This window comes from Pavona decussata, unplaced genomic scaffold (genome assembly GCF_977016875.1).
Source record: "Pavona decussata unplaced genomic scaffold, jaPavDecu1.1 SCAFFOLD_175, whole genome shotgun sequence".
NCBI lineage: Eukaryota > Metazoa > Cnidaria > Anthozoa > Scleractinia > Agariciidae > Pavona > Pavona decussata.
The window spans coordinates 3459952-3487831 of record NW_028145586.1 but is presented as its reverse complement, the minus strand read 5'-3'; the positions used below and the strand labels follow the sequence as shown (position 1 = coordinate 3487831).

The following is a 27880-nucleotide window of genomic DNA, read 5'->3' as shown; positions in this document are numbered from 1 at the left end:
GGGGAGAGATCGATTTAAGTTAATAATAATAATAATAATAATAATAAGAAGAAGAAGAAGAAGAAGAAGAAGAAGAAGAAGAAGAAGAAGAAGAAGAAGAAAAAGAAGAAGAAGAAGAAGAAGAACAACAACAACAACAACAACAATAATAATAATAAATATAATGATACCATAATTTAATATTTAAGAGGTAAATCTGTAGCTAACTTTCATTTCAATCTCCATTCAGATCTCGAGAGAATAAAGCTTACATGCTGCAAACTGACATTGGAAGAATCCCTGTGTACTGTCACATGACCGGAATTGATGGGTGCGGAGATGGAGGATGGACGCTGGTCATGAAAATTGATGGTAACAAGGTAAAATCAACAACAGGTTGTGGTTTTCACCAATCCATCCTTGGACCGTAAGTGATATTATTTTTTGTAAGTGAAAGGAACAAAAACAACAACACTACAGAGGATAAGGAGCATGCTACAGCTCCACGGTAAGGACAATAACCTGGGACCATGGGGATGAGAACATCTCGCTCCTAGTTCCCACGGTTTTCTTGGTCATTGGTTTAATGAAAAAACCGCGACGGTTCTGGGAATTCATCAGCATGTCACAGCCCCAGGCCCCAGGTATGGTGACCACTGCTTCAATAAACCCAAACTCCACACTACACACTGTCAAAAGAACTCCTTAAAAAATTTAAACTGACGTTCAATTTAGTGCGATTGACGCAACAAGTAACGGGATTCAGAAAATAGTCCTTCTCACGGTTTTCGACACCATTTTGACGAGTAGGCAATTAGGCTTGAAATAACAGTGTTTGTATGGAAATCCGATGTCAAATAATTTTCACTAAACATCGCTGCTGAAAAATTCATGAATTGGAAATTTTTAGCACTAGGAAAAGGATTTTAAAAAAAAAATTGGAGGGATGTAACTGTGCCAGAAAGCGTCCAGTCGTGTTTTTGATAAGGCTTTTTGAAACATTTCTAAGCGGTGTCTTCGTGTTTTCTTTTGTAGTCAACGTTTCACTACGATTCCAAATTCTGGAGCAACAAAACCGAGCTCAATCGTCCTGGAGGTAAGACGGGGTTTGACAACCAGGAAACCAAGTTACCAACTTACTGGAACACGAACTTCTCCGGGATCTGTCTCGGCATGAGGATTGGGAATCGACCTGTCAAGTTCTTGGTCATCAGCAAGAGTGGCACTTCACTGTACTCTCTGATCGCTGACGGGCAATATCGACCAACCTCTCTCGGTAGAGATAAGTGGAAGGCGTTGATAGGCTCTGAAGCATCTTTGCAGCCCAACTGTAACAAACAAGGGTTCAACGCAGTTGGTTCGAATGAATTTTCGAAAGCAAGAATCGGTATTATTGGCAACAATCAATACCACTGCCGTAGCTGCGATTCCAGAATTGGTTTTGGTACCGGAGGAAAACATGATGACACCAACACGTGTGGTAATGAGGCTACCTATAAACCAGATAACGGAGACAAGCACATTAAAACCATGGGATACATATTAGTGAAATAAAGAGGAAACCGATGGTGGTGGTTCCGTCTAAAAGAACTGAGAAGAGAAAAACTAGATAATAAATCTAGCAACTAACAAACAAACAGCAACAACAGGCTTTATTACCAAAGTTAAACTTAATTTACAGCATAAATATATTAATACAAAAAAGGGTAACATTTACTCAGAATAACTAATCGAGCTGAGTAAAATTAAATAATGTTTAAATATAGAAGGTAGCTGTTGTAGTTAAATTTAGACTGAACAGGATAAGGACTTTTGTTTGTTTGTTGTGGTATAATAAAGACATAAAAATAAATGCGGAGATAGGAATATACACTCTTCATGTTTAATGTTTATACTAAGTTTATGGAGAGCGAGTATCATGAGTAAAGCCAACTTCAAGACAGGCAACTCCTCAGGAAATATTTATTACAATCGTGTTGACGATGCTCATTTTCAGCTTTGCTATCGGCCTTTATTCAGGCTCGAATTATCTGCTTGATAATGTTGCTCGAAACATCAAAACATCTCAACCCATGTACATGATGTACATGATCAGAAATTTAGTTAACCTATCTAGAGAATAAAAGGTAAATACTAACTACAGAAATAATTCCATGCGAGCTTTGCTTATATCCTTCCCGTGACTTCTATTTGGTAACAAGCCGCCATTGCAGTACAAGGTGTTCAAAGGGGTTGTTTTGAGTCACTGGAAAGGAGGAGAAACTAAGCGCACCATGATGCTTTGAGCAAACAATTTTACCCTTCCCATCGCTTCAGTCGCAAAGGAAAATCTTCCAACGAGCTCTTTCAATCGCCGAATTGACAGAGATCAAACTACTTAAAGGTTAATTTTTAGGCTTTCTGTGGATCTTTATTGCATAATGCCCATACAACCTGTGTCTTTAGCTCTAATGATAGCCTTTTTGTCCGTCTTTCAGTTCAATATTTCGCACCTCATTTTAATTGCAACCCACAATTTTTATCTTAAATTTTGCTGTTTTCTATGAAGAAGAAAAAAAAAACGTTTATTGTTGTTGTCCTGTGCACAGAATAATATATTGGAGACGTTTTTATTAGAAAAATATTCAAGGTCATAATTAAAATGATAATAAAGGTTTGGTCATCATTGTTAACCTGCTGAATCATGCCTCGTGTCCAGTGGTAATTTTTTTCTTAAGTTAATAAGAACAACTGCTTTAAACTGCAACAAGCACATACGATCATACAAAGGCGGAAAGAAGTTCGAGAGGTACTGAAGTGGAATCCTTTAACTCTTTCTCTTGATTGCTAATTTTTCAAGTCGCTTTCTTATCATAATTAAGTTTATTGTAAGCACAGTTAAAACGAGAGATGAGCTTGTCTCCCACCTTTGCGCACCATTTTCTTATGTTTGTCTTTATAATGCTAATTGCTGTGAAGATATCCGCAATTTCAACTTTAATTGTTCTTTCTAATTAAAAACATGGCAAAGAAAAATTAATTCAAACAAAGTATAAAGGATATATCATGAAAGCAGCCGGGACTTGCTAACAAAGCTTTTAAACAACCGCGAGAAAGAAAGGAAAGGAGAAATTTAATAAAATTTCGAGATATAATCAAGTCGGGAAACTTCAAAATGCTTAGCAAAGAAATTGTGAGCTTTTTCTGAAAAAACGATTCATTTCAAGTTAACATTCGTCTAAATATAATATGCATCACAGACGTAAACCTTCGTGTTATTTACTACAAAAAGGTTTATTATGAACGACATATGAATCTTTATAACTTTATCAACATTTCGTGGTCGCGGTTGTTTTCCCTTACAAACTGATCTCAAGCTCTGTTTGGTAAACATGTGTTATTTACAAACTACACAACAATTGGAAGAAAACGAGTGTTTGAAGCGGTGTACATAAAACAATACATGTCAGTAATACAATTAGTTTGTTTATAACGTGATAACTTACCAAATTTAACTCAAAAGCTTACAGTTAATCAGTCTCTGTTTTCCGGCTGTTTTGAACCGAACCTCAAATGTCATGTCTACTGTCCATAAGCTGTTGACATTTTTTATACAGTTGAAGAATGAACAAAGTGGCAAACCGCTTAAATTCTCCGAGAAACAAGGAAAGCGATATGTCGCGAACACCACTGCATCTACGCTAGCCGAATGGTAGCCGCGAAAAAAAGGCGCCAAAATATAAGCTCCCTCCAAGCTCTCGTTATTAACTTTCCTCGCCCGTTTCCAGGCTACCACAAATGGAAAAATTACATTTATTCTAGCCACGAAGGAGTCAGAATGACAGAATGGAAGGAAACTGTCGATGACATTAACAAGAGCACACATCCAAACCTCACAAACGAGTTTTTTTTATTACAATTAGCAAAACTTTCATATCTTGCCTTCGCTGCATCATAAATGCCTTTCAGAATTGCATTTTCTTTCATCGTATTTATTTCTTCCTCAGAAAGATCAACAAATCGCAAGGCGACCATTTTGAAAATTACTCATTCGCGCTATAGTCACCTCACGCCAGGTGATTCAAGCAGGATATGACACAATCCTCGACCAATGATGTCAATAGAATCTCTATAATCACCTGAGTATAATATTATGCTAACACAAAAAAACTTTAGGATCTAATTAAAATTGACATTTTTCGGACGGTTCTTGTTTTTCTCTGATAATAACCTGAGTAATTATACCAAAACAATTATTTGCCTGAGGCTCAGCAAATATTGGGGAATATTCCCCTCGACAATTCACCAATAATTATTTATATTAAAACGTTAAAATAAACGAAGAGAGAAAGAAAGAAAGCCCACCCTTCCCAACTTTTCATGGATAATAAAACAATAACTGAGGAAACCTAATTAATACAAGCTTCATAGTTTCCTTTATGTCTCCTCGCCATTCAGTGTTAAATCTATTTCTGTCATTTCTTGTTTTCATTATATTTGTGGTTTGGCGAAATAAATAAACTTAATAATGTAAAAAAAATAATAAAAATAAGTAATAAAACTCTATTCAAATATCACCTATATAAAAAGCATCACAAAAATACAATCATATTTTCCTCGAAACATGGATGGTTTAAAGTAATAATAATAATAATAATAATAATAATAATAAAAATAATAATAATAATAATAATAATAATAATAATAATAATAATAATAACAATTATAATAATAATTATCATAATAGTAAGGGTGTTCACCTTTAGAGTTACTCGTCCGCAGTCTCCATTTACAGTTATCAAAGTGTTTGTATACTGTTGATTGTAAGGGCGGAGTGCTGATCCTTGACAGTTCGTAGTTTGTGCTGTAGAAAAACTAATGAAAGTCTTTCAGATGAGCAGCTTGCTGACTTAAATAGCTGACCAATAAAAAAGAAATCTGTTAAATTATTGCAAGCCACTTACAAAGCACTAGACATTATTAAAGTTTGTTGGAAGCGCATGTTAAGTGTTCGTTCTCAGTTTTGCATCTTCTAAAACTTTCATTGATTCATTTGTACTGCACTGCACAATGATTCGCTTATTTCTCTCGTTGACCATAATATCCATCGTGATCGTCAGCATTTGGTGTTCGGATGGTTATACTGTTTATAACAGCTTACTGACAGGCCATGTGTTTAAGACTGTTGAATCCATCGACTGGCTTCAGTGCGTTGAGGAGTGTCACAAACATGACGAGTGCATTTCCTACAACTATTTCTTACCTGAAAAAGTCTGTGAGCTGAATAACTTTGGCTATGATAACCAGTGCGATGCGGGTAACAATCTTATCAGAGCCACTGGATGGATTCACCATGTACTCGACATATCGGAGGTAAATTACACATGCAAATATGGGTTGTTATCGATATTTATTGCACGGTTAGGCAAAAAAAGACAGTATTATGCCTTACATTCGGGGGAATCAACAAAAAAAAATTCAACAAAAAAAGATTTTCTTTTTCTAGTTGCCACTGAATTAAATTCAAGCGAAGTAATGGATTGTTACGCAAGGTCATACACCATTAGCTCACATGCTTTTAAATAAAAGGGCAAAACAAATTTACAAACGAGATTTCGTTCCCATATACCGAGCTACTGTTGGCTTTTTGAAAGTATTTATCGCGCTCAGGGCATCGATTTTGTACCTCGGAGAAAACAAAAGATATTAATTTCTAACTCTGTCTTTAATCACAATTAAAACCGAATATTTGAGACGAATCAGGCCTTCTGAACCCAGAATTACGGTAAGACAGTTGCAGTTAGATCTCCGACCGGTGAATTTTTTTTCCATATACGGAATATTTCCTGAAACAATATTTGTCATTCTCGTAACTCATAAAGTGTGCGAAAGTGTAAACGGTCTCGATTCCAAAGGCGATCGCTAATACAACGAACGAGTTTAACAGGACAGGTGGTTCAGTTTACAAAACAAACTGGAAACGTGCATATTGAATTGCAAAGTTGATCCTATGACTAGGCTTATCAGAAAAAGACTAAACTTTCGAAAGTTTGTGCGTTTTTTGAAATTTCAAGGGATTTCTATCGTTATCATTTTTTTTTTTTGAGATTAGTGATTGTATTATCCAAATATACGAAAAATAAAAAGAAAACTTAATTGCGACAACAAACGGTCTAGGCATTAATTACCTTTTACCAAGAAGGATGTCACAAATGATTATTCACTCCGCAAATCTCCCTGTAGATGTTAAGGTAGATGACAGGTGTGTGCGGGAAGTTCCTTTGCCTTTTCTTTCTTTCCTTTTTTCTTTTCATGTTTCCCTTCCTGGTTTCCGTGGTAGATTATTAAAATTGCTAAGAATGGTGTAGTTTGCTACCCTGCACCTCTGAGTAGAGCTCTATTAGTAGTGTAGTTTGTTGACCAGTGATCAGTATTCAGCGTTTTCGCAATCAGTCAACAATTTATTAATATCACGACGAGGAGGTAGTCTCTTTGACTCGTTTCGAAATTAGCTCGAATTTTCGTACAAAAATATTTTACACTGCTGAAAATCTAATGCCCGATTCACACCAAGTCTTAAACACGTTTAAAGGCTGTTTAGTTAAACACAGTTTAAAATTGTTTCCTTCATAAAAGCTGCTTTCGGATTTTTGTCCTTTACAGACTTGGAGGCATAAGTTAAAATCAGGGAACAAGATTCCGTTCTCTACAACTTTCTACAACTTACATTTTCAGCTAAAACGTCCGAACAAATCAAACTATATTAGCTTACGCATGGGAACACAGGAGACAACATTTGAAGTATTTTGATTAAATGTTCTTGTTGGTGCCCCTGTCAAATCCCTGTCTCCTCTCACTTTCTCATTCGTCTGATTTGCAGGAAAAGGATAGGAAAAGAAAAGCTGATGAAGGGTCAAATGGCAAAGAAAGTGAGTGTCTGACAACAGTATCATCTGCAGAAACCTTCCTGTTGCAATTGCATGACCTATTATTACGAAACACTGCTGAGAGCAAAACGTTTATAATCCTTAGTATACCATATTGATGTTACCTTTTTCAAATATATTTACCCATATTTTTCCGACTGAATAGAAATCTCAGCGACTTAATCTCTTTTGCATGGACACAGCGAAGAGATACTTAGTGAGTCTGCATATCCGTGTAAGCTCTTGAAAAGACTCACGCTTTTGACGACTACAAATAGTCACATCAGAGTATAATAATTTCAAATCTAATTTTAAAGTTTGTTAGAAAACATGACATAATATTTCTGTGTCGGACAAAACAGAATTTGATTATCGCCTTTTTTTCGGCCATGTTTGTAAAACGCGTATACGGAATGATTAAGAAAAAACGTCTTAACAATAACGTGAGACTGACACTTTGCAAAAAGTATATATATTTTTTTTAAACTCTTTCCTACTTCCATTTGCCTAAGAAAGAGTTCGTGTTTCTCGACAAGTTTAACGCTCTGTAATAAAGGTAGACGCGTAAAAGTAATTTAAAATTCAGTTTTAAATATTTAACTACGACAACGCTATAGTTGCAGACTAATGTTTACAAAGTAATATATTTTTAGTTCTTTTTTTCAGTTTCATTTTGATAACGAAGGTATATATATATTTATTTATTTATTTATTTATTTATATATTTATTTATTTTTTTATTTATTTACGTTTTCTAATCCCACAATAGATTTCAAAGAAACACGCTTTTTTGAAGAAAGGATTTTCTTAAAATGATTTGTGGAAAAAATTAAATTGGCTCGGTCCATCAGTTTCCGGCTCTTGATATTAAAACTACGCTTGGTCTTTTTTCTTCAATATCTGATTTCTTTACAGGACCCGATTTTTTTGTATCCTGCAGAGATATTTACCTGAAAAACAAGTAAGTTAGATGACTTTTAGACGGCTGCTAATAGGACTTTGTAAGAGGATGATACAGTGTTTATTTTCGTAAGCCGCGACTTGTTCACTCTGCCAACAACGCCTTTTTTGACTCCCCAAAGAAGGAGAAAAAGAGATGTCCCCGTAGTTCAAATGTTTGGTCTCATCATTTCCGTTGTCTGTGTCAAACTGGTATTAATAGCTTATGGATCAATTTTGTTGACCTTGACACTCCCTACCCCTTCACAACCCACCACCCTTACCCCCCATGCCATCCTCTTAGTTTAGGAATAGAGACTAATAATTTCTCGAAAGGAAAAGCTCTGAGGCAGACTCATGGAAGAGCTTTTTCTTGGTCGTTTCTGTTTCCCTTTGATATTTTTGTCAACGGAAAGGGATACAAAGAAACGAAGGAGCCATAAATGACAAGGAGAATCTTCAGCTAGCAGGCGTCAGGGACAAGCATGGCATCCTGTCTAAGGATGACTTTGCGTTGGATATGAGATGATTCTAGAAAACTCGGTGCCACGCGCCTTGTTGGCTATCTATCATCTCATATCCAACGCGCGCTTGTGGAGTAATTGTTAATTGAAACTGACATAAAGTTATAAACATGCAATGTTGCATTAACTATGGAATTGATAAAGGACGTTACGTCAGGCTCAATAGTTTTTAAAGATGCAATTTTTAGAGAAGGGGAGAGATCGAGTTAAGGATATCAGTCATTATCCAAAGAATTGAAATACTTAATCATTACTTTACCACTGATGAAATAATAATAATAATAATAATAATAATAATAATAATAATAATAATAACAACAACGACAATAATAATAATAATAATAATAATAATAATAATAATAATAATAATAATAATAATAACAATAATAATACCATAATTTAATATTTAAGAGCAATTCTCCAGGAAAGTGAAGCAAAGTTGGAAATGAAAAATTTTAACCCCTCTTCAATTTTTGTGTGTAGGTAGGTTACCTTGGGGGATAGACAAGAACAACCATATTTGGATCGGCTGATGTATCGTTGCCATGGTAACCGCACTATATGACCTCGGCCTTGGGACCATGTTTTGAGCAAAAGTTCCACTCTCAAAAAGTAAAAGTAAACGAGTCTGGTTCTCGGGTGCATGTAAACCAATTCAAATGAAATTCATACAGATGGTAGAACCACTCTCCCAGCTTATAAAATTTGCCGTTACAATAATTTGGGTTTTATAAACGAGAAGAAAATGCTTGTCCTACTATGTTCCCTGTCAGCCATTTAGACAAGCAGGAAAAACAAGCACAACGATATTCGTTATTTCTCCGAAAGTACTCTTTCCACATAAACCAAATTAGCAGCAGAGATTACATAGATATTGACCTTTCTAAATATGATAAAATCAATTTGGGGAAAACTATACTCTGGCCATGGCTGCTGAAGACACCTGGGACAAATTGCAAAAAATTGCAAAAGTAGTAATTTTGAGAGCTCTAGTATTTAGCTCAAACAGGCTTTAGAGAGAGAAAATCAGCTTCAAAAGTATCTTTTATCATCTTGTCTGCTACCTACATTTAGTAAATAAGGTTTTGGCCAGCAAATTTGATGAAATATAAATTGATACAAAACCTACCTTGAGGGTTTTGGGAATTTTTTCAGGATGCTTTCGTCGCGTGGTTCTCTCCAGTATCTCTCCTTCGCACGTTCCGTCTTTTTGACCAAATCTAGCGCAGACTAACAGTTACTCCCATCGAATACCCAGTTTGCTGTGTTTCAGACCAGGGATGATGATACAAGTAGCCCGCCTACACTGACAAAGTCCAAAACATGGTCGTAATGCTTGCGATTTCTGTCGTCGAGCACCTAAATTCATCAATATTATTCAGCCAGGAAGTAGAGTAAATGTGTCGAGATCGATGTACGAAGCAAATGCATGCCTTTAAGCAATCCAAAGTAACGTCTTTGGCTAAAATCGAGTCAGATATTGCGATAGTCGACAAGCCAAGAATGGTAAATAAACTGAACGCATAGGCCGGAAGTCCGAGAAGCACGACTGCTGACCGGATGTAACACAATGTAATGGGATGCAACCTCGTACCCAGAGTCTTCAGGCTTTTTGGTCAGCGGGGCAACGCCGGGAAGACTCTGGGGACATCGAATTTTATTACCGCAGGATTTCTGCGGTAAAACAATGGAAACCGTTACGGAACAGCCAATCAAAAAAATTGAATTTTTTCGATGTCCCCAGAGTCTTCCCGGCGTTGCCCCGCTGACCAAAAAGCCTGAAGACTCTGGGTGCGAGATTGAATGGGATGTAACACCGGATGTATGTGTAATGATATCCTCTTGTAATGGGGCTGTTTCACAATGGCAATGGTGAAGAAAGCCAAACAAAAAAACAAAAACAAAAACAGAATAACCGAATGAAAACAAAAACAAAGGAAATGAAGCTGAACTGAAGCTTGGGTGAAAATTGAACGCATAATCATAATAGCCGCACCCCCCCCCCCCCAAAAAAAAAAGATTGCTCTTTAGACTGTGAAAATGCAACTACAAATTCAGTTATGATAAACTATTCGTGACAAGAGAATTAAAAATTCGCGCATGAAATCTTATAATTATTTACCTGCACGGCAAAGAATAAGATCCATATCGTCGCTGATTTCATCACGGTTTATGCTAAGTCCGTAGGCTTGCATGGGCCTGGAAAGATCCCTTTGACATTGACTGAGTTTTATATTGTTTCCACTGCACTCACAAACCGAAACGTCCCTTTTGGGATTTGAAAGAGACCAACTTTCCATTGTCCCGACCAGGATATTTTCCTTCGCACGACGATATGCAAATTTCCCTTACAGTTTTTTTGATCGACGGCACAAATTTACGTCCGGTCACCCCTCCCCCCACCAAAAAAAACAATAGAAAAAAATAAATAAATAAATAAATAAATAAATAAATAAACAGAAAGAATGCCAAAATTTTGGCAGGTATTAGGTACTGAATGTGAAAATTTATCGGCTTGAAGAGGACTTATTTATTTCTGGAGGAGAGGTGGGTCAAAAATTCCAACTTCGTAACTTCTAATGTGTATCTAATGCCCCAGATCAGCGACGTATCTTACATGCAGGCCATCCTTAACATCCAATAAGCAATGAATTAAAAAAAAACAACAAACAAACAAACAAACAAACCCAGGAAACATGGGCGGCTTATGGGTTGCGTAAAACGACTAGCGAAGCGCTTTTATTTTGTCCTCTTTATTCACCACTGCAAAACAGTCATAAAAGCGGATCAAAAGTCGTCCTTTTATCCCCCTATCAATGATATATTGTACCAAGAATATCTAAAGAAGAGATAATGCCATTGCGACAATTAGCCGAAGCTACAAAAACAAACAAACAGAACGCGCGTATATCGCATTTAAAACTACATCCGGTCAGCAGTTTTGCTACTCGCATTTCCGGTCTACGTACGTTTGGTCGTAAACAGGTCGTAAACAACGATTTCTTCGCTTCTCAACCATGCACCACGGAATGTACGGCTCGATTTAGCCAAAGACGTCATTCAGAATCGTCGCAGACATGCATTTGCTCAGCTGTGATCTTGATGCATCTATTTAACTTCCTGGATGGATTGTATTGATGAATTATTTCGATACTCGACACACGACTGTGTTTGACCTGTTCAACTGTTCTTTTTTCGGGTTAATGCATCATCATCTTTGGTCTAAAAGTAGATGTTCAGCAAGGCTAGGCAGTAAGATTTGTCCTTTCCGCTAGAGTCTGTGCAAGATTTGGTCAAGAAAATGGAGCGAGCGAACTGAGGAGAGACCCATCCTATACGACAAAAGCATCCTGAAGAAATTCCCAAAAGTTGCAAGGTAGGCTTTGTTTTAATTTATATTTCATCAAATTCATCGGCCAAAACCTAATCAATCAAATGTAGATAACAGATAAGATAAATGAAAAAACCTCTGAAGCTGATATTCTCTATCTAAAGCCTGTTTGAACCAAATACTGGAGACCTCAACATTTCCAATTTTGCAATTTTTTGCAACTTGCCTCGGATGTCTTCAACACCCATGGCCAGAATATAATTTTCCCCAAATAGATTTCATAATATTTATAAACTTCAATATCTATGTAAGCCCTGCTGCTAATTTGGTTTATGTGAAAAGAGTACTTTCGGAGAAATAACGAATATGGTTGTGCTTGTTTTTCCTTTATTGTCAAAATGGCTGACAGGCAACATAGTAATACGACCAAGGTCTTCTTGATTATAGAACCCAAAATACTCTAACAGCAAATTTTATAAACTGGAAGAGTGGTTTTACCATCTGTATGAATTTCATTTGAATTGGTTCACATGTACTCGAGAACCAGACTCGTTTATTTTTACTATTTGAGAGTGAATTTTTCGGTCAAAACATAGACCTCAGGCCGACGTGATCAAGTGCGGTTTCCATGGCAACGACGCACCTGCCGATCCAAATATGGCAGTTTTTGATCATCCCTCCAGGTAACCTACCTCCACACAAAAAATGAAGTGGGGTTAAAAATTTTCATTTCCAACTTTGCTTCACTTTCCTGGAGAATTGCTCTTAAGAGGTAAATCTGTAGCTAACTTTCATTTCAATCTCCATTCAGATCTCGGGAGAACAAAGCTTACATGCTGCAAACTGACATTGGAAGAATCCCTGTGTACTGTCACATGACCGTAATTGATGGATGCGGAGATGGAGGATGGACGCTGGTCATGAAAATTGATGGTAACAAGGTAAAATCAACAACAGGTTGTGGTTTTCAACAATCCATCCTTGGACCGTAACTGATATTATTTTTTGCAAGTGAAAGTAACAAAAACAACAACACTACAGAGGATATGGAGCATGCTACATCTCCACGGTTAGAACAATAACCTGGGGCCATGGGCAGACTGCATTCGTTCCCAGTGCACACGGTTTTCTTGGTCATTGGTTTAATGAAAAAACCGCGACGGTTCTGGGAATTCATCAGCATGTCTCAGCCCCAGGCCCCAGGTATGGTGACCACTGCTTTAATAAACCCAAACTCCACACTACACACTGTCAAAAGAACTCCTTAACAAATTTAAACTGACGTTCAATTTAGTGCGATTGACGCAACAAGTAACGGGATTCAGCAAATAGTCCTTATCACGGTTTTCGACGCCATTTTGACGAGTAGGGAAACAGGCTTGAAATAACAGTGTTTGTATGGAAATCCGATGTCAAATAATTTTCTTAAAACATCGCTGCTGAAAAATTCATGAATTGGTAACTTTTAGCACTAGGAAAAGGATTTAAGGAAAAAAATTTGGAGGGATGTAACTGTGCCAGAAAGCGTCCAGTCGTGTTTTGAACTTTCCATACATTTGTCTGTAAAGCGAACCAGCCGTGAACTGCTACTAAAAATAGTTCGCGGGAAAAAAAATACAGGAAACTCGCGACAGGAGAACTGCGAGGGTTCTGGGAACTCATCAGCATGGCATAGCCCCAGGCCCCAGGTATGGTGACCACTGCTTTAATAAACCCAAACTCCACACTGTCAAAAGAATTCCTTAACAAACTGACGTTCAATTTAGCGGGTTTGATGCAACAAGTAACGGGATTTAGTAAATTAATAAGGTTTTTTGAAACATTTCCGAGCGTTGACTTCGTGTTTTCCTTTTTAGTCAACGTTTCATTACGATTCCAAATTCTGGAGCAACAAAACCGAGTTCAATCGTCCTGGAGGTAAGACGGGGTTTGACAACCAGGAAACCAAGTTACCGACTTACTGGAACACGAACTTCTCCAAGATCTGTCTCGGCATGAGGATTGGGAATCAAACTGTCAAGTTCTTGGTCGTCAGCAAGAGTGGCACTTCACTATACTCTCTGATCGCTGATGACCACTATCGACCAACCTCTCTGGGTCGAGATAAGTGGAAGACATTGATTGGCTCTGAAGCATCTTTGCAGCCCAACTGTAACAAAGAAGGGTTCAACGCAGTTGGTTCGAATAAATTTTCGAAAGCAAGAATCGGTATTATTAGCAACGGTCAATACAACTGCCGTAGCTGCGATTCCAGAATTGGTTTTGGTACCGGAGGAAAACATGATGACACCAACACGTGTGGTAATGAGGCTACCTATAAACCAGATAACGGAGACAAGCACATTAAAACCATGGGATACATATTAGTGAAATAAAAAGGAAAATGATGGTGGTGGTTCGTTCTAAAAGAACTGAGAAGAGAAAAACTTAATAATAAATCTAGCAACTAACAAACAAACAGCAACAACAGCCTTTATTACCAAAGTTAAACTTAATTTACAGCATAAATATATTAAAACAAAAAAGGTAACATTTACTCAGAATAACTAATCGAGCAGAGTAAAATTAAATAATGTTTAAATATTGAAGGTAGCTGTTGTAGTTAAATTTAGACTGAACAGGATAAGGACTTTTGTTTGTTTGTTGTGGTATAAGAAAGACATAAAAATAAATGCGGAGATAGGAATATACACTATTTATGTTTAATGTTTATACTAAGTTTGTGGACAGCGAGTATCATGAGTAAAGCCAACTCCAAGACAGGCAACCCCTCAGGGAATATTTATTACAATCGTGTTGAGGATGCTCATTTTCAGCTTTGCTATCGGCCTTAATTCAGGCTCAAATTATCTGCTTGGTAATGTTGCTCGAAACATCAAAACATCTCAACCCATTTATTTGTTAAGTTTTACTGACTGATGTACATGATCAGAAATTTAGTTAACCCATCTAGAGAATAAAAGGTAAATACTAAATACAGAACTAATTCCACGCGAGCTTTGCTTATATCCTTCCCGTGACTTCTATTTGGTAACAAGCCGCCATGGCAATACAAGGTGTTCAAAGGGGTTGTTCTGAGTCACTGGAAAAGAGGAGAAACCAAGCGCCCCATGATGCTTTGAGCAAACAACTTTACCCTTCTAATCGCTTCAGTTGCTCAAGAAGTTCTTCTAACGAGCTTTTTCAATCGCCGAATTGACAGAGATCAAACTACTTAAAGGTTAATTTTTAGGCTTTTTGTGGATCTTTATTGCATAATGCCCATACAACCTGTGTCTTTAGCTCTAATGATAGCCTTTTCTCCTTCTTTCGGTTCAATATTTCGCACCTCATTTCAATTACAACCCACAATTTTTATCTTAAATTTTGCTGTTTTCTATGAAGAAGAAAAAAAAAATTTATTGTTGTCCTGTGCACATAATAATATATTGGAGACGTTTTTATTAGAAAAATATTCAAGGTCGTAATTAAAACGATAATAAAGGTTTGGTCATCATTGTTAACCTGCTGAATCATGCCTCGTGTCCAGTGGTAATTTTTTTCTTAAGTTAATGAGAACAACTGCTTTAAACTGCAACAAGCACATACGATCATACAAAGGTGGAAAGAAGTTCGAGAGGTACTGAAGTGGAATCCTTTAACTCTTTCTCTTGATTGCTAATTTTTCAAGTTGCTTTCTTATCATAATTAAGTTTATTGTAAGCACAGTTAAAACGAGAGATGAGCTTGTCTCCCACCTTTGCGCACCATTTTCTTATGTTTGTCTTTATAATGCTAATTGCTGTGAAGATATCCGCAATTTCAACTTTAATTGTTCTTTCTAATCAACACATGGCAAAGAAAAATTAATTCAAACGATGGATAAAGAATATATCATGAAAGCAGTCGCGACTTGCTAACAAAGCTTTTAAACAACCGCGAGAAAGAAAGTAAAGGAGAAATTAAAAACCATTTCGAGATATAATCAAGTCGAGAAACTTCAAAATGCTTAGCAAAGAAATTGTGAACTTTTTCTGAAAAAACGATGCATTTCAAGTTTATGTTCGCCTAAATATGCAACACAGACGTAAACATTCATGATATTTACTGCAAAAAGGTTTTCATGAACGACATATGAATCTTTATAAGTTTATCAACATTTCGTGGTCGCGGTTGTTTTCCCTTACAAACTGATCTCAAACTCTGTTTGGTAAACATGTGTTATCTACAAACTACACAACAATTGGAAGAAAACGAGTGTTTGAAGCGGTGTACATAAAACAATACATGTAAGTAATACAATTAGTTTGTTTATAACGTGATAACTTACCAAATTTATATTGGTAATTGAACTGAGTGGAGTGCAATTTGGTCTGAAATCATACGCGTGATTTCAAAATCAAACGAGCGGGCAGCGCGAGTTTGATTTGAAATCACAAGTATGATTTCAGACCAAAATTGCACAACACGAAGTTCGATTACCACTTAATTACATCCATTTTGAAATCACAGAGTATCATTGTCAATATTAATATTCTATTTTTGTTATTTCATTTCCATTTTGATGGGCTAAAGAAAGGATGCGATTTAGAGCAAAAAATGGTGCAATTTGGGAATAAATTGCACCATTTTGGACCAGATTTTGGACCAATCAGATTCCAAGGATCACCAGCGATTTCAAAATGGATGTAATTAATCTCAAAAGCTCACACTTAATCAGTCTCTCTTTTCCGGCTGTTTTGAACCGAACCTCAAATGTCTTGTCTACTGTCGAATAAGCTGTTCACAACTTTTCTACAGTTGAAGAATGAACAACGTAGCAAGCAAAACAATGTCGCAAACCGCTTAAATTCTCCGAGAAACAAGGAGAGCGAAATGCCGCGAAACCACTGCATGTACGCTAATGGTAGCCGCGAAAAAAAGGCGCCGAAGTATAAGCTCCCTCCAAGCTCTCGTTATCAACTTTCCTCGCTCGTTTCAAGGCTACCACAAATGGAAAAATTACATCTATTCTAGCCATGAAGGAGTCAGAATGACAGAATGGAAGGAAACTGTCGATGACGTTAACAAGAGCACACATCCAAATCTCATAAACGAGTTTTTTATTACAATTAGCAAAACTTTCATATCTTGCCTTCGCTGCATCTTAAGTGCCTTTCAGAATTGCATTTTCTTTCATCGTATTTATTTCTTCCTCAGAAAGATCAACAAATCGCAAGGCGACCATTTTGAAAATTAGTCATTCGCGCTATAGTCACCTCACGCCAGGTGATTCAAGCAGGATATGACACAATCCTCAACCAATGAGGTCAATAGAATCTCTATAATCACCTGAGTATAATATTATGATAACACAAGAAAACTTGAAAATCTAATTAAAATTGACATTTTTCGGACGGTTCTTGTTTTTCTCTGATAATAACCTGAGTAATTATACCAAAACAATTATTTGCCTGAGGCTCAGCAAATATTGGGGAATATTCCCCTCGAAAATTCACCAATAATTATTTATATTAAAACGTTAAAATAAACCAAGAGAGAAAGAAAGAAAGCCCACCCTTCCCAACTTTTCATGAATAATAAAACAATAACTGAGGAGACCTAATTAATATAAGCTCCATAGTTTCCTTTATGTCTCCTCGCCATTGTTAAATCTATTTCTATTATTTCTTGTTTTCATTATATTTGTGGTGTGGCAAAATAAATAAACTTAATAAAGTAAAAAAAATAATTAAAATAAGTAATAAAAACTTTATTCAAATATCACCTTTATAAAAGCATCACAAAAATACAATCATATTTTCCTCGAAACATGGATAGTTTAACGTAATAATAATAACAATAAAAATACATAATAATATTAAGAATGTTCACCTTTAGAATTACTCGTCTGCAGTCTCCATTTACAGTTATCAAAGTGTTTGTACACAGTTGATTGCAAGGGCGGAGTGATGATTCTTGACAGTTCGTAGTTTGTGCTTTAGAAAAACTAATGAAAGTCTTTCAGATGAGCAGCTTGCTGACTTAAATAGCTGACCAATAAAGAAGAAGCCTGTTAAATTATTTTCAAGCCACTTGCAAAGCACTAGACATTATTAAAGTTTGTTGGAAGCGCATGTTAAGTGTTCGTTCTCAGTTTTTTGCATCTTCTAAAACTTTCATTGATTCATTTGTACTGCACTGCACAATGATTCGCTTATTTCTCTCGTTGACCATAATATCCATCGTGATCGTCAGCATTTGGTTTTCGAATGGTTATACTGTTCATAACAGCTTACTCACAGGCCATGTGTTTAAGACTGTTGAATCCATCGACTGGCTTCAGTGCGTTGAGGAGTGCCACATACATGACGAATGCATTTCCTACAAGTATTTTCCTCCTGAAAAAGTTTGTGAGCTGAATAACTTCGGCTATAATAACCACTGTGATGCAGGTAACAATCTTATCAGAACCACTGGATGGATTCACCATGTACTCGACATATCAGAGGTAAATTACACATGCAAATATGGGTTGTTATCAATATTTATTGCACGATTAGGCGAAAAAGACAGTATCATGCCTTACATTCGGAGGAATCAACAAAAAAAAGTTCAACAAAAAACGATTTTCTTTTTCTAGTTGCCACTGAAATAAATTCAAGCGAAGTAAAGGATTGTTACGCAAGGTCATACACCATTAGCTCAGATGCTTTTAAATAAAAGGGCAAAACAAATTTAGGAACGAGATTTCGTTCCCATATACCGAGCTACTGTTGGCTTTTTAAAAGTATTTATCGCGCTCAGAGCATCGATTTTGTACCTCGGAAAAAAAAAAAGATATTAAGTTCTAACTCTGTCTTTAATCACAATTAAAACCGAATATTTGAGACGACTCAGGCCTTCTGAACGCAGAATTACAGTAATACACTTGCAGTTAGATCTCCGAGAAAGATGACCGACCGGTGAATTTTTTTTCTACATACGAAATATTTCCTGAAACAATATTTGTCATTCTCGTAACTCATAAAGTGTGCGAAAGTGTAAACGGTCTCGAGTCCAAAGTCGATAGCTAATACAACGAACGAGTTTGATAGGACAGGTGGTTCAGTTTACAAAACAAACTGGAAACGTGCATATTGAATTGCAAAGTTGATCCTATGACTAGGCTTATCAGAAAAAGACTAAACTTTCGAAAGTTTGTGCGTTTTTTGAAATTTCAAGGGATTTCTATCGTTATTATTGTTTTGAGATAAGCGATTTTATTAAAAACTGGACCATTGTATAATGCAATTCGAGCGATTTGATTGGCTTAACGGCCATGGTATATGAGCCATTATACCATGCCCAAGAAAAAGAGACCATTAAATTGTCTTCTAATTGTTCTTGCAAAGCGAAATCCGCAAAATGTTTTTGATTGCAATTGATTGTTTTTAATAAAACAATTATTCCACTTGTGCTTGTTGGATATGAAATGATTATAGCCAACTCGGCGCTACGCGCCTCGTTGGCTATCTATCATCTCATATCCAACGCGCGCTCGTGGAATAATTGTTAAGTATCATTGAAATATACGAAAAATAAAAAGAAAACTTAATCGCGACAACAAACGGTCTAGGCATTAATTACCTTTTACCAAGAAGGATGTCACAAATGATTATTTACTCCGCAGATCTCCCGTTCCTCTGCTTTTTCTTTCTTTCCTTTTTTCTTTTCATTTTTCCCTCCCTGGTTTCCGTGGTAGATTATTAAAATTGCTAAGAATGGTGTAGTTTGCTACCCTGCACCTCCGAGTAGAGCTCTCTTAGCAGTATAGTTTGTTGACCAGTGATCAGTATTCAGCGTTTTCGCAATCAGTCAACAATTTATTAATATCACGACGAGAAGGTAGTCTCTTTGACTCGTCTCGAAATTAGCTCGAATTTTCATACAAAAATATTTTACACTGCTGAAAATCTAATGCCCGCTTCACACCAAGTCTTAAACACGTTTAAAAGCTGTTTAGTTAAACACAGTTTAAAGCTTGTATCGGATTTTTGTCCTTTACAGACTTAGCACAAATGGAAGCATAAGTTAAAATCAGGGAACAAGATTCCCTTCTCTACAACTTTCTGCAACTTACATTTTCAGCTAAAATATCCGAAAAGACCAAACTATATTAGCTTACACATGGGAACACATGCAGGAGACAACATTTGAAGTATTTTGCTTAAATGTTCTTGTTGGTGCCCCTGTCAAATCCCTGTCTCCCTTTGAGGGTTGTCCAATACACCCAAACTGAGTCCGATGGACGAGGTCCATGGACAACCCGACTCACCGGAAGTCAGTTCGCGAGAGACTTTGTCAATATACAACAAACTATAATTGAGAGGGGGTTAGAAAATGTCGGCAAACGGACTCCATCGGATCCGATGGAGACGGGTTGCCGTGGCAAGTGTCCATCGGACTGCCGCTTGTCAGTTTGCGAGAGACTTAATCAATATACAGCAAACTATAGTTGATTGATAGTTGTCGTTAAAGAGTAAGTTTAATTTGCTAATAGGAACACTTAAGTTAAAATACATAGTTGTCATGATAGAAACCAAAATTATCTTTGAAAAATTTAGATATACTGAGTGACAACTGTTCTTTTTCATTTAGGTTTCTTAAATCTGTTATGTTCTTTTAATTGTGGGAACTGGAACTTGTTTTATTTCTTTGTTTGGGGTGTTATTTAGTATCTAGTGCTGGGGCATAGCCAGCCTTTTGACTCATTTTAGGCCTGGATGACCTTCATTTCCACATATGTCGACGCATTACTGGTAGGCACTGTCTCCACCAGCATTTTGAGTTTAAGTTCCTCGCAACAACCCTTAATTTTTACAAGAGGAAGTGGTCAAACCCAACAATAATTATTATAAGCTTGGTTGTACAGGCTTATAGGCTGGTTTAATGCCCCTATAGTTGTAGGGATGTTTATGTAGAAAGCGCGTGTATCAGTCTAATGCTTGGGTGTCCACATGTGCTCTTTTGCTTGGGGAAGGAGAAAGGCTTTCAGCTCCATTCTTTCTTGCCTGAAAGTCATCATAATGTTTCTTGCTGTAGAGATGAATAGAAATAAATTATATTTATTGGAGAAAATAGATGCCTTTGTATAGAAGTTGCAATTCTAGTTTTGTTGTTTATCTGGATAAGTTGTTGGCTAAATGACTTGAGGGATTATTGCGTCTTGAAGTTTTGTTATCCAATACTGCTAGGCAATCTTCAAGTGTGTTGACCAGTGATCAGTTAGCATACGAAATAGTACTTGTATGGTAATTAGTTCTTTTGTATTTGGTATTTCAATGTAACTAATTTTTATAATCCAAAAATAACTTTTTATGTTTCTGTTGTGGGCATTGCCATCAATAATATATCAGGTTTGGAAGAATATAGTAAAATATATATATACCTTTCGTCATTCTCCTTTAAAAATGCCTCTCGATACCTTGGCAAAGAAACCCCTGCATTCTTTGCTAGCACTTTGGCAAATTCCATGACTTCCTATTGATTCTCTGGTGGCTGGCGCATACACAGGAAGTAAACCTGTATGCATTGAAAATGGGGGGGGTTTATGAGTGGATATGATAAATTAGAGGATCAGAAAAATGGTAAGGCGGCAAATTAAGTGGAAAAAGTATTAATTATTGACACTGCTAGTTTGTGTTGTTCTGTATGCTTTGTAATAATTACAAAGCATACAGAACAACACAAACAGGGGTTTCTTTTTTTGACCTTGGGGATTTAATTTGCATACAAATTAAGCCAAACATACCTTAGTATTGTTTCCTTGAATTTTGTAGGTGTTTATATCTCCCACTTCCAACATAGCAATCTCCTCTGCTGTTCTAATCATCAGTGATTTTTTTGTGCAATCATTTATGTTGTGCCTTTTGAAGAGGCCATTTTTTAACAACAGTGAAAAACTAACAATTTGCTCAGGTGAACACAATACAGATGCGAACAATTTGTGCATTGGATGTTGTGAAGGTTGTTGTTCGTCTGGTCCACTGCTGGTGGAGTCTTCCTCTTGTGGCTGGTGGAGCACATATTCTTTGTCCTTAAGGGTACCTGTCATGCAAAAGTAATATAGAAATGCATAAATTTATTATACAGTTGAACCTCTTGTAAGTGACCTCTCATAATGTCAAGGATATGTTGTCGGTTAAGGAATGTGGTTGCTTACCAGAGGTCAGACCACCGGGGGTCTTACTTTTGGGTAATCCCCCTCCTCCTTGCAGGTAATTTACATGTGGTAATTGGGGAGATGTAAACCTTTTGCCACTGTTTATCGAAACCCATAGTATTGTCTTTTCTTACCTACAAGTATCTTAAGAGTGGTCCAAACTTATTCTAGGCAAAAAATCTTAAGGTCTATAGAGATTATTGTTTGTATCTCACAAGTTACTTATTACTTAATACAGCGACTGACACAATAATTATTATTGTGAAAAAAATTGACTCTTTTATTACCCCAGCTGGCGATGTCTTAATTTTTCAGGGAACGGAACATAAGCAAACAGATAAGAAAGACAAGAGATAAGGACAGAGTTTTTTTTCCTAAAAGGGATTCAGTATATTGGTATGTAGAGTAACAATTAATGTTCTCTGTGAAAGTAACACCTCTAGTCAAAAACGTTTAGTTTAAAGATGCTTATTCATAGTTTACCTGGTCCTTTTCTTGAAGACTGGTGTCTTCATCAAATTCTTCTTCACTGCATGGAGAATGAGATGTTTCTATCTTTAAAAAAAAAAAAAACAGCACAGGTTATCAGGCATTTTGAAGTGTAATAGCAGAGTAATATTTAAAAGAATGCATGATAATAGTTTATGTCTACCCATATATAAATATATAATAATTGATCACAATTGAAGACAACCTGTTTTCTTTAAAGCCTATTTAATTTCAGCTGTATGGAACAGCCTTCATCAGGGCTTAATAAATGTATGTATATATTATTGGTACTACCCTTTTATGAGGAGTTGTGTGGTGGTTGTTTTACAGAGATGGAATCTGTTTTATTAAACAATTGTATAAAGGTTAATTTTATATTTTTTGGCTTATTTTGCAAAACAAAACACTGCATTAAAATATAGGTTGTAGATTAATTAATATTATTTTAAATTGAAGTCCTTTAATTTTATTGTCTAAATCAAGACATATTAGTCTTAACCCCTTTTTACTATGTACTATCCTTTTTTAACCTTATATTTCATTACTGCACATATAGCCTGTCTATAGTAGCTGTTTTTTTTATACTCAGCTGATTTATTTTTTGCAGTGTGAATAAAGTATTTTTATGTGATGCACTTCGGTAAAATAATCAAATTACTTAGGTTATGGTCCTCGCATTTATTTTTGTTATTAATTCTGAACATACCAGGTTACTGTTCATAAATTCTGTCAGAAGCAACTGCATTGGGCTTGGGGTCGGCCTTTTTTTTAGACCAATGTGGGGCCCAAGGGCCAAAACTGTTTTTGAGAGTAGTCCACCTTTATGTCAGGGTTGGGAAGACTGACCCCGTTATTCAAAAGTCTGGATCTACCACTGATCACTGTGGCAGTGGATATGCCTTGCTGAAAAATATGTATTTATTGAAGTCGCCAGGGGTATCATTTAGTCTAAGCACAAAGTGTGAAAGGTAAAGAAACAATATTGTCAAATACATAGTTGTGTGGATGTACATGTAATATTCTATTGATAGTTTTGACAATGGGGGATACGTGATAAACTCTATGGAGTAATGCTTTAATACTCTTTCGTTTGTTCTAAGCAATGCGGGAACAGTTGACTATAGTCAACAGTTTTTGTAATGGTTATTTCTAGTGATCTAATTGATCTATCCAAAAGCCTCAAGGCCGCAACGGGCGAAATGAGAGCAAATACAGCTAAAGACCTATATGAAGCAGTTATTGTTACGATAGGATACCTGTTTCACGTGTCTTTGATTTTCCAGAAAACAGTTGTAGGAAGTCTTGGTACTCCCTAGTGTCTGAAATCTGTAGTTTGTGGGATGAATACATGTTCATGGTTGCAAAAAAGACAGGAGCTCATCAAAAAGACCCAAGGTCCTCCCTCCACTCTCGGCAAGCAATTCACCAAACTTATCCCATGTGCAGTGGGGCAACACCATGGGTCTTGCTTTGACGTTGCGCAAAGATACACGATCTGCCACCAGATCTAGAAAGTAGAAAAGCGCTAGTGTCTGCCCAAACAATCGTTTCTTGTCGCTTATCGCCGCTGCGGAATGTCCTCTTTGCGAAAGGTTCCCAGCGGCGAGAAACGAGGAGAAAACAGGTTCCCCAAGCTCTGTGACGGCGAAATTATAAGGATTTGTATGGGAAAGAAGCTATTCCTGATTCAATTCAAGAACACGAACGAATTTTCAATAAACATAACCCAATCTTTCTCCCTTGTCAGTTGTCCTTTGTCCTATGTGAATTTTGGAGCAATTAAGCGCAATTTCAGTGATATTTAGTTCTATCGGTTTTGATATTGAGAGAGAACAGCGATGGTACTAAAAATCACGAAATTCGTGTAAGTCGCTCGAAAAACCACATCTATAGGAGACAGGGGGACTACAGGTAGGGTTATGTTTTTTGAAAATTCGTCGGTATTTTTAAATTAAAGCAGGAATTCGTGTTCGTTTTTTCCCGTACAAATCCTGATAATTTCGCTGTTACGCAATGGTCGCCGTGATTTTCAAAGCTCACGGCCTTTTAATAGAGCTTGGGGAACCTGTGGTTTCGAAAGCTAGAAAAGCACATAAAACCGCGCATGGACGTGTCAGGTTACGGGGTTCCCGTCATTTCTCGCGAGAAGAAACCAGTCGTTTTGATGCGAGCTCCCGCCGTGAAATTGCATAAAATGTTTTTGATTACTTCAATTAACGTTTCTTATTTCAACAAGAAAATATCTTGCACAAACAATTTCCCTCTGCCTTTGGCTAATATGTGAAACTAAAGAGGCATGGTATTGTATTACCGCATTAGTATGTAACTTTAATTTGGGCAAGGAAGAGAAGCATTTTAGGGCCTTTAAGTTTGAGTCTGACAACAATGTGTTAAGAACTTTGGGTACCAACCTGTTGTTATTAATAACAGCAGCAATCCAAAGAATCATGGGTTCTTTCCAAAACGAGTTTTGAACATTAATGCAGGCGTGGCCCATACAAAACGTCACCAATACCAGGAATCCAAGGAAGATCGACGTGTCTTGTTGCTTCAGGCCTTTGGCGAACAGTTTGCAAGCCTATTATTGAAATGAAACGATACGATTAGATCGATTATTCGAGATAACGAACCCCATTTCATTGATAAGGTAAATCAGAAGAAAGGAAGGAAATGTTTTGTAGCAACTTGGGATAGAGAATTGTTTCAGGATGAAACTATGCTTATTTTCTATAGGAGGTTACAAACCCTTCTTATGAGGAAAATGTCAATGGATTTTTCATTCGCGAATTCAGTACTACTCAGGCAAGGAAACTATGATCATTAAAGGTCCTTTAAGAAAATACTTACTTGTTTGATATTTTTCGGCAGTAAAGTCAAGTTCTTGTCTAATAGTGTGAGTTGATTTGTTGCCATGGCTGGTGCGTGTTCCGCGAAGTTCGGCAAGGAATGAATTGAAAAACAACTAACTGCTTACTGGCGGGTGTAACAATGGCACTAGAAGTGTAATGAGCGGTTTGGGCATTTATGTAACAACGCGATTTAATAAAGGGTTATTGATAATAAGGACATGATATTCTTTTGTTTCCATTTTCTCTTGGGCATAGTTATATTCTGATAAAGTGCCGCCTATTAAAACCCGGCGATGAAGATGTGATCGTAATCTAGTGTGATAATTGATGACATTGAATTGATCACACGTGAAGCGAGCCATTTGTGGAAATTGTTTTTTTTTTTTTTGATAACCTTTTTTTTGAATTTGTCAAGCGATAACGCGAAAGAAAATTGGCTCACTCGACATGAGCGAAATGCGTGGTATGCCAGTTGCCTTTAAAATTCTGTATGATTGTGAATATGACCGCGACTTGTGTTACAACGTACGCAATTACGAAGCCAAACCCACACCAATTGTTTGTTAACATCTGGTAATCGAACGTCCTATCAAATTTAAAAGGAGTTGTCACGAATCTGCTAATACTCACTTCGGAATCGTAAGTTCCCGAAAAACAGATTGTACGATTCTACGCTTAAGTCAGTGGTAAATCGGAAAATAGTATTAAAATAGGTGCTGCGGTCTATCAGGTCCACTATTTCCGGCTTTGGAAATACCAGTAGTTGTTGTTCCAAAATATTTTCACGATTTTCCCGATTATTTCACTTAACGAGAATAGTACAAAGGAGTCCATCTAAAATTTTGTTTTCAGTGCGATTCTACCTCAGTTTATCGATTCTTTCTTTTTTCAGTAATCCAATTCTGGTTCGGTGTTATATTATCATTAATAGTATTAAAACCACTGCTTTTTGTTTAATCAGAGCGCTAGCGTGTTTCTCCAGATTTTGAACGCTATCTCCCGGTCTTCACATTTATGTTCGTAATTTCCAGATTGAGAGGCATATCTTCTGGTCTCCAGATTTATGTCTGTAATCTCCTGGATAATTGAAGAAATTTGCTATTTCTCGTAGACTCGACTTTCGGACAAGAAAAGTTTCTGTTACTGGTTAATCCCCCCCCCCCCCTCCCCTCCACTGAAACCGTGAATTCGGTCTTGATGCGTCGCCTCTGTAAAGCGCTTTGTTATTGCTTGCCGGGAAGTCATTTTCTCCATATTTCAAAACGTGCGAGGTGACTACCCTGCGAGCAGCGTCTCTTCGATCTTCACTAGATCAGTGGAAGAGACTCTGCTCGCAGGATAGTGATTGACAGCCCTGTGGCTATTATTTAAAAATTACTGTGCCGCGATTGTTCTATGTTGATGACAGTTTTTAAACAATCGCCACCGTGTATATATATATACGATCAATACATGCATACATTGTACTTTATTACTCAGCCAGATACTCAGGCAATTCTGTGGCAATCGGAAATTCAATGAGCGGGATTTGAGAAAATATTGTTCAGCTCCAATGGTTTAAAGAGCGAGATATAGCATAGAGTCGAGTGTATTGTTTCGTGACGTTGACTTTATAATTCGCCTCGTATATTTCCGTATGTAGCACGCTTGTTTCGGTTCATGGATTAAAGAACGAGGTATATTCATGTGTGGCGTCCTTCTTTCGGTTCATGGATTAAAGAACGAGATATATTAATGTGTAGCGTGCTCGTTTCGGTTCATGGATTAAAGAACGAGATATACAGTTCATGCCATTGCGCTTGTTTCGGTTCATGGATTAAAGAACGAGATATATTCATGTGTAGCGTGCTTGTTTCGGTTCATGGATTAAAGAACGAGGTATATTCATTTGTAGCGTGCTTGTTTCGGTTCATGGATTAAAGAACGAGATATATTAATGTGTAGCGTGCTTGTTTCGGTTCATGGCTAACAGAACGACTAATGTTACATGTGGAGCGCGCTTGTATTGAGATATTTCCTCTGTCTCGCGCGAACAGACTTCCGGTAGTCCGATTGACTCTTGTCAAGACGAACTGTCTCCATCGGATCCGATGGAGTCTGTTTGCCAACTTTTCAATCCCCCGCTCGCTCCTGCTAACCCCTTACTTCCGGTACCACCAACGCCTTGCACTCATTTCCGATTCCGGTCGCGATCGGACTCAATCCGCCTGGGAGTGAAGTCAACCGGACTCAAGTCGAGTGTATTGGACATAAGTGATAACTTTGAGCACGAATGAATGAATTTAAAGAAGAAACAAGATTTGTTTTTGAAGAGACTGGGAATTGTTGACGACATTTCATAACTGCTTTCCAACAGTCGGCAGTCAAACCCTAGTAAAACGAAAGTGAATAACACCAGTTTGAACTATATTCACCTCTCATTGTCCCCTTTACTTGAACCCGGTTTAAAATGGCTCTTCAACTTTTGTTTCAATTCGATCCATCTTTCCCGACTCCAATCCAAAACAAATCGCCCAACTGCACATTGAATCTTACCGGCAACACGGACGAGAAATGCAACCCTGCAAATTGCATTACCAAAAGTTTACCCCCGCAAACCTTTTACAATGAATGACATTACCTTCACAGCAAATGCCTCATCTTAACTTTCGATCACCAGTGATTTTTATGGCGTTCTCTTCGCTTGCTTCATGTTGTCGCTT

At 37.0% G+C, this 27880-nt stretch overlaps 3 protein-coding genes across 3 annotated transcripts in view; 2 read left to right on the top strand and 1 right to left on the bottom strand.

Annotated features, from left to right (window-relative positions):
* The window catches only part of LOC146463703 (uncharacterized), a 132625-nt gene that overhangs the window by 27445 nt on the left and 77300 nt on the right, over nucleotides 1-27880 (bottom strand). The gene's annotated exons all lie outside the window — the stretch shown is intronic.
* On the top strand, nucleotides 324-1533 carry LOC146463714 (putative skeletal organic matrix protein 5). The gene is made up of 2 exons (XM_085084210.1): nucleotides 324-359; nucleotides 1015-1533. The coding sequence occupies exons 1-2, from the start codon at nucleotides 339-341 to the stop codon at nucleotides 1531-1533; spliced, it is 540 nt and encodes a 179-aa protein (XP_084940336.1). The 5' UTR covers nucleotides 324-338.
* On the top strand, nucleotides 12584-14053 carry LOC146463713 (putative skeletal organic matrix protein 5). Its single transcript, XM_085084277.1, has 2 exons — nucleotides 12584-12619; nucleotides 13535-14053. The coding sequence occupies exons 1-2, from the start codon at nucleotides 12599-12601 to the stop codon at nucleotides 14051-14053; spliced, it is 540 nt and encodes a 179-aa protein (XP_084940403.1). The 5' UTR covers nucleotides 12584-12598.

Excerpts from the sequence above, each read along its gene's own strand:
- LOC146463713 (XM_085084277.1), top strand. The coding sequence starts at position 12,599 with ATGAAAATTGATGGTAACAAG. Across the intron at positions 12,620-13,534 it reads TGAAAATTGATGGTAACAAG|TCAACGTTTCATTACGATTC; the intron begins GTAAAATCAACA and ends TTTCCTTTTTAG.
- LOC146463714 (XM_085084210.1), top strand. The coding sequence starts at position 339 with ATGAAAATTGATGGTAACAAG. Across the intron at positions 360-1,014 it reads TGAAAATTGATGGTAACAAG|TCAACGTTTCACTACGATTC; the intron begins GTAAAATCAACA and ends TTTCTTTTGTAG.